The 6,537-nt window shown below is 49.7% G+C and overlaps 1 protein-coding gene across 1 annotated transcript in view; it reads right to left on the bottom strand.

The window, feature by feature from the left end:
• Positions 1–451: 451 nt before the first annotated feature.
• The window catches only part of RPL3L (ribosomal protein L3 like), a 12,075-nt gene continuing 5,989 nt past the window's right edge, over positions 452–6,537 (bottom strand). The window contains exons 5-10 of the mRNA XM_024212419.3: positions 5,608–5,794; positions 4,154–4,314; positions 3,639–3,740; positions 2,906–3,001; positions 2,347–2,466; positions 452–570 (exon numbers count right to left, since the gene is read on the bottom strand). Of these exons, the coding sequence (XP_024068187.1) occupies positions 514–570; positions 2,347–2,466; positions 2,906–3,001; positions 3,639–3,740; positions 4,154–4,314; positions 5,608–5,794 (723 nt within the window). The 3' untranslated portion in view covers positions 452–513. The remainder of the gene's footprint in view (positions 571–2,346; positions 2,467–2,905; positions 3,002–3,638; positions 3,741–4,153; positions 4,315–5,607; positions 5,795–6,537) is intronic.

Below are 6,537 nucleotides of genomic sequence, written 5' to 3'. Positions count from 1 at the left end.
TCAGTTAGCTAACGAATCCCAGAGCGGCCTCATTAGGCCCACCATAAACAGCCCTGCGTGGAGCGGCGCAGTCACCTCACTTCTGGGACCAGCCAGGTGTAAACGGCTTCTCCTTGCACTGCCAGCAGGGGTAGTGCACAACTGATGTCTTGTATCTCAGAGCGCCAATGGCCAGTCCCTAGACAGCCCGAAAGAGTTAGAGGACAGGACCTAGGGGATGTTCCTGAGTCACAACAGACCCCTATACAGCTCAGCTAAGAAAAGGCATCTCCAGGTCTCACTGGACCAATTTCCCCCGTGACTGTCCTCTCGGCAGCCTGTGGATATCAATCCATGGGAAGAAGACTCTGGGATTGACTAATACCAAACTCTCCTTACACCAGACACCGATAACAGAGGCTAGTTTAAGCTTATTAATAACGGCGCCAGAAGAAAGACAGAACGGCTGAGGCCTGGTTTGAAGTCCCTTTATTGGAGGTGCCAGGTTAAGGTGGCCATGTGTATTTCAATCCTCTACAATTCTTCCTGGGATTCTGGCTTCTCCTTCACCAGGTGTTTCTTCTGGGGGCCCTAAAACACAAGTGAAATGGTGAGAAGAAGAGATCCCATTGCCACAAGCTGATGAGTTCAAGATCCACATTACAAGCCTTCCCCAAGTGTTACCTAGAGAGGCAGTAGGTGAGCTGGAGGCTGTGGAATTTCTATTCAGACGTGACCCCTTTTCACTGCACAAGGCTTGCAACACTAGCTGTTCACTTCTATTCCCTGGCTGCTAACCCTCAGCTCTCCTCCTGAACGGCAGCAGCTGTGTAGCTGTGGGCTCTAGAAACCCTCCTAACCCTGGAGGAATGGGGGTAATGAATTGCCCGTCCCTGAGCTGGCAGTTTGCTTAGCTGAGCAGCATGGAAAGCTGGCCTATGTGCTTCGAAGACTGGTTTGCTACTGAGCCCGGCAAGCTGGCCTGGGGTGATGGGGAAGATTGAATGGTAAAGTAATCATATTGATTACACTATTATAGCATCATGACTGTGACCGGCTAGATGAGGTTGTGTCAGGAGAATTTCCTATACAATCCCCTGTTTCAGGAGGTTGCATATGACAACTCCTTCTGAGCAGAATTTTGGAGCAGAAGGGGTTTCTGGTTTGGGTTACCATCAAGGGGATAGATTCTCAGCTGGTTAAATCGGCTGAGTCAATGGAGCTACACAGATTTACACCAGCTGAGGACAGGGTCCCGGCTCTTCTAGTTTACAAGAGTGGGAGGAAATGGTGGTTTGGGGGCTATTGTTTTGCTTCTGCCCAGCTAAATGTTACTGAATTAAATTAAAATGTGGGGAAGGTTCTGCTGCTTTAAAATAACGAGCTTAATGGAGCAGTCTTCCTGTGGCCACTTAAGACTTAATCAATGTCACCGTGCTGCCACCCTGGCCACTCGGAGGTGACAGCAAGGACAGAACTCACATCTTCCTGCTCCAAAAGCTCAGCCCCCTAGCACATGAGCAAAAGGAGAATCTCCAGCAGTGGTTAGTGCAGAAGCTACAGCCCTATGCATTAACCTCCAGCCATCCCGAGAGTGATGTGAAGGGGTTTCATAGCCAGTCCTTCTTACCTGGAGAGAAGTTAAACACATGTGAAACTGACTAGCCTAGTAGTCAGTCGGCCAGATCCAAACCTGGTTTAAATCAGCATCGCACTATTGGAGCCAGGCTGATTCACACTGGCTGTGGATCTGGTCCACTTCGTATCTAGTCAATTTCACTTTCCGATTGCTACCACAGCACAAGGTGGTGGCGGGGTGGGGGGCAAACTCTATAAAGGAATGTCTGTCTGGTTTTTTGTTTATAAACCTGTTTCCACTGGGATTTTTAAAAGGTACATGATTTGGGCTTTGAAAAGCTTATTTACACAAAATCCCAAATATGAGGCCAAATCCGACCTGACCTTTTTCCTTTAAAAACATTAAAAGTTTAAGGCAATCCAACCAAATCAAAGAAATGTACAATTCGGAGCGAAAGACACCATATGTCCAACAAGATGCTGCCAATTTAACGGCTTGTTGAATGCATCCCACTGTGGGTGCAAACTGGCTGACCATATGGTGCATTATTTGCTGGCTTTGGCTGGCTTGTATGACTCTCTCAACCATCATGTTCCCTCCTTAGCATTGCTTCTGGCAGCTGAACTGCCTTTTATGCAAGACAGTCCTGTTCATTCATTTGGTGGTCTGTATTTTCTGGGCCAGGCCCTCAGCTGGTATTAATCGGAGCAGCTCCTTTGAAATCGATTGAGCTAGGTTAATTGACACCAGCTGAGAACCTGGCCCTTTGATTGAGAGAATTCACTCACCATGAAAGCTCTCTTCTCTTGAGCAGTCTGGAAGCAGCCGTGGCCAAACTTGGAAGTGGTATCAATGAACTTCAGTTCGATGGGTTCCAGAGCCCGACGGCTGCTGTGCACCAGAAGGGACTGGAGAGGAAAAGTCACAACACATTAGGCTTATCTTTAACCAGAGATTTGAAAGCATGCTTTGATGTGAGTGGAGTTAAGACATTTCACGCATGTCCATCAGCCAATCACTCCAGCAACAGTGGTTTCCTCGGAGACACACCCAGAGTAGCATGACTTTGAGTGCCATTGCTTCTCAGTGCTCACTTGGAACTGAAACGAAGTAGCCGAGTGTGTCAGATCATGCAACGATCGCTTCCAACGAACAGCAAAACAGTTCCTAAGGGAGACGAGACTGGCTGATCTGAAACTGGAAACACCGTTATCAGCGAGAATGGCCTGGCAACACACCTCTCTGGGAAATGGCCCCCTGGAAAATCACTACCTGACTCACAAAGTCAGCTCCTTCCTTACGTGTGCGCAGCCTCAGCACTTAATTTCGAAGGGGGGAGGAGTTTACCTTTCTGAGAGTGAGCACACGTTTCTTAGTGCCCATGACGCAGCCCTTCAGCATGAGGAAATCATTGTTGACTGCACCGTAGTGAGGAAATCCACCCTGTGGGGAAAGGCAGAGGTCAGGATTGCAGTAGTGAGATGTGTGGCTAACAGATATGCACCAGCAAGTGACATTTGCTATAGGAAAGCTGGGTATTTATTATTTAATTATTAATCATCCTAATTATTAACTAACCATTAATATGCTTTGCGCTTATCATACACAGCGCAGCCCGCCCGTGAGGTCTACAAAATACTATTATCATTTTACACGGGGACAAGCTGTCACAGAGGAGAGAGCTGGCTGCAATTTTTTGTTCAAAGCCATTTTTTAAAAAATGGGAAATTGACTTTTTGTCCAAACTGACATTTCCAACTTCGATGAGATTTTTCTGGGTTTTTGCTGACAAACCAAAAGCCTGTAAGGCAAAAACGCCAGCTGAAAACAATTGTGTGTTGTTGTTTTTTGGGTGTGGAAAAGCAAAACCTCTGCAGCTTTTCGTTACTAAAAAGGAAACAAAACAAAAAGGAAGACAATCAAAATTTGTGTGGCCAGAAAAAATATTTCCCAACCAGCTTTTCCCCAACAGAAACCATAAGTGACTTGCCCCAGGCCACGTCTCTGGACAGTGGCAGAGTCGGGAATGCAGGAGTCCCAGCTCCAGCCCCACCACTTCCTATTTCTTTAGCCCTTTTACCAGCGGCGTGATCATCTTCTCAGTGACGTCGTAGTTCGTCGCGGCGCTGTTCTTCACTATTTTGCCATCTTGTACGTGGACCCCACGGCCAATACGGTAAATCTGGGTGAGAGCCCAGGTTGAAATGGAGTTAATGGCTTTAGGCCACATTTGCAAACAAAGTGTCACAAACTGAGCACAAAAAGCAGAGATGCCGGGTTGGGACAAAACTCATAGGCTCATCTCAGATGTCGTCAGCAGGCAATGGCTAGAGCACATCCCCGCCCCCAGGCACAGATCATTGTGTCTGGACGGTGCCTAGCACAACGGGGTCATGGTCAGTGACTCAGGCCCCTAGGCACTATGGTAATAAAAATAACCAATAACAATAACACCACCAAACGAAGCCCTAAATTCCCTCCTGCCCTGAAATGATGTGCATGACAGAGAGATAGGACAGGACAGGAGAGGGAAGGGGGCTCGAAAGAAGGAGAAGCTGCACTAGGCCCAAGGGAGGTGTCGCATCGGTGCCATACCTTCTTGTTGAGCTCTGTGCGATGGTGGTAGCCCTTCTGGCCAGCCCGGGCAATGGAGTAGCCCACCCGGGCTGGATGCCAGGCTCCAATGCAGGCGACTTTGCGTAAGCCTTTGTGAGTTTTCCTTGGGAGCTTCTTGGCATGCCAGCGGCTGGTCACCCCTAGGAAAGCAGGACAGGATGATGCTGTCAGGAGCCCAGGGGGACGGGTGCTGGTGCCTCAGAGCCAGAAATCAGAGCAAGTGTCTGTGGGGTTTGTCTTATGTTGCATCTCAAGTTATGAGAAGACGGTGGGTCAGGTTGAGGCAAACAGCCATTTTCAGAATCGGGGGCCCATGGACGGAACTGTACTCGCTCCGCATTAAACTGACTGGACTATGGTGTCTCCCACACACACACACACACACACACACACACACACACTGGTTTTGTCAGCACTGAAATGACTTTTTGTCCTTATTTTGTTTACTTCAGATTACAGCAAGCCAAGTGCCCTTAGGGCTCCCATGGGAACTAAGCCCATAACTGATGACAGGGCATTTTGAACCAGGTAAATGGAACCAAATCTGCTAAAAAGAGAACAGACGTATGGGTACAAATCCAGCGACTCTTTGGTGTCCCTCATGAAATGAGTTGGGGGGCTCTCAGTCTGGCTGCTGCTCAGCCTACATCTCAAGGACGACCACCAATACTGGCACTGATTGTCCCCAACGTTGGTCGTCTCGGCTGTGAGGCCGAGGATGAAATGAGGGAATGAGAAATGAACTCCCCTCTTGTCCTCCGGAAGAGGATCCCCAGGACATGGAGGGATTGCCGTGTACAGTATGTGGGACACCCGCACTACCACTGCCTCTGCTGTACCTGCTCTGGGAATAGGCATTTCACCGACACTAAAAACAATGTTTTAAAGAAATGTACAGTCATAATAAACTGGAGTCTGTTCTCCTCTGGATGTCACACAAGGGGAAGCTTCTATGCATCAATGTTAATTATTCACAATGACGCATGGATTCTTCACTGTGTTTAATTGTGAATTACTATTAATTAGATGAGGTCAAGAAGCCGTGCCTTGACAATGACAGATTAGTATATAATTACTATGAGTAATAATATTAAGTACTCAGCACTCGTATGGCTTTTTCATCCATAGATCTTGAAGCACTTGCCACAGCTGTCAGTGTCGCTATCCCCATTCTACAGATGGAGAAACTGAGGCACAGAGAGGGCAAGCGACTGGCTCAGGGCCACAGAGTGAGTCGATCTGAGCACTGGGATTATAATTTAGGTCTCCCGACTCCCAGTCCTGTGCTCACTCCACTACAAAACGGCTCCCCCAAGAGCATCAAGGAGGCCCCACAGCACAATGCCCTAGCAATGTGTAAGCACCCCTCTGCCCATCCTCCTCAGAGGATCCATGCCAAGCCCCATGGCAAAGGGCCCTCCCTCCCCCTGTACCTTTCATCCCGCGCCCCTTGGTCACCCCGATGACATCGATCGTTTCATTCTGGCTGAAGACCGCGTGCACAGAGACCTGCTTCTCCAGCTTCTCGTGAGCCCAGTCCACCTTGTCGGCCACCGTCCCGCCGTTCAGCTGAATCTCCATCACGTGGGCCTTCTTCTGACGTAGAGGGAGCAGCTTCATCTGCATTGGGCAGCGAGGGCCAAGAAATGACACCAGGCCTGTGGGTGTGAACGTGTTCCCGGGGCAATATCCCTGAGTGCTGGGAGGAGGAGACAGGGCCCGCTTGGACCCAAGCGGGCTGTTTGCGGTTTAGTCTGCCTGAGTCTAGCTAATCTGTCTACCCAGGGGTACGTAAAGCACCCACTCACCATGCTGTCTCCCCAGCAGCGAAGCCCTAGACATGGCATTTCAGGGTCTCTTGCTTTTATTATATCTCAGCATGGCTGCAGACTCCTGGCTGGGGACGGGGAGAAGAGCACTCACCCGGGGGCGGGGGGGGGGGGGTCCTTTCGCCCCGGGAAAGAGCGAGGCAAGGAAGTGGCACCTGGCTTTACTCTCCCGTCACACCAGCCAGGCAGCAGCATGAACAGGACTCTGAGGGAGCTGCCTCCAGCCCCTGCAGCTTGGGGACAAGGCAGCCTGAGAGAGAGAGAGGATGGAACCGAGAGAGGCAGAATCCGAGAGGGTCCTCCACAAACTAAACCCTGACAGGGAAAAATAACCCATCAAGCCTTGGTGTGACTGAGGCACATCCAGTGCACACACTCACTTGCTGAGCACACACACCCCTTCACTAAGCATCCATCCCCATGTGTGCGCACACATCTATATATGCATGCGCACACAGCATATATGTACACACTCACTAAGCACACACACTCGCTAAGCACACACGCACACGCTCACTAAGCATATATCCCCCA

This window comes from Terrapene carolina, unplaced genomic scaffold, assembly GCF_002925995.2.
Source record: "Terrapene carolina triunguis isolate 2854851 unplaced genomic scaffold, T_m_triunguis-2.0 Scaffold93, whole genome shotgun sequence".
In the NCBI taxonomy this organism is placed as follows: domain Eukaryota; kingdom Metazoa; phylum Chordata; order Testudines; family Emydidae; genus Terrapene; species Terrapene triunguis.
Note: the sequence above shows the minus strand (reverse complement) of the source record. Positions and strands in the feature narration are given on the sequence as shown.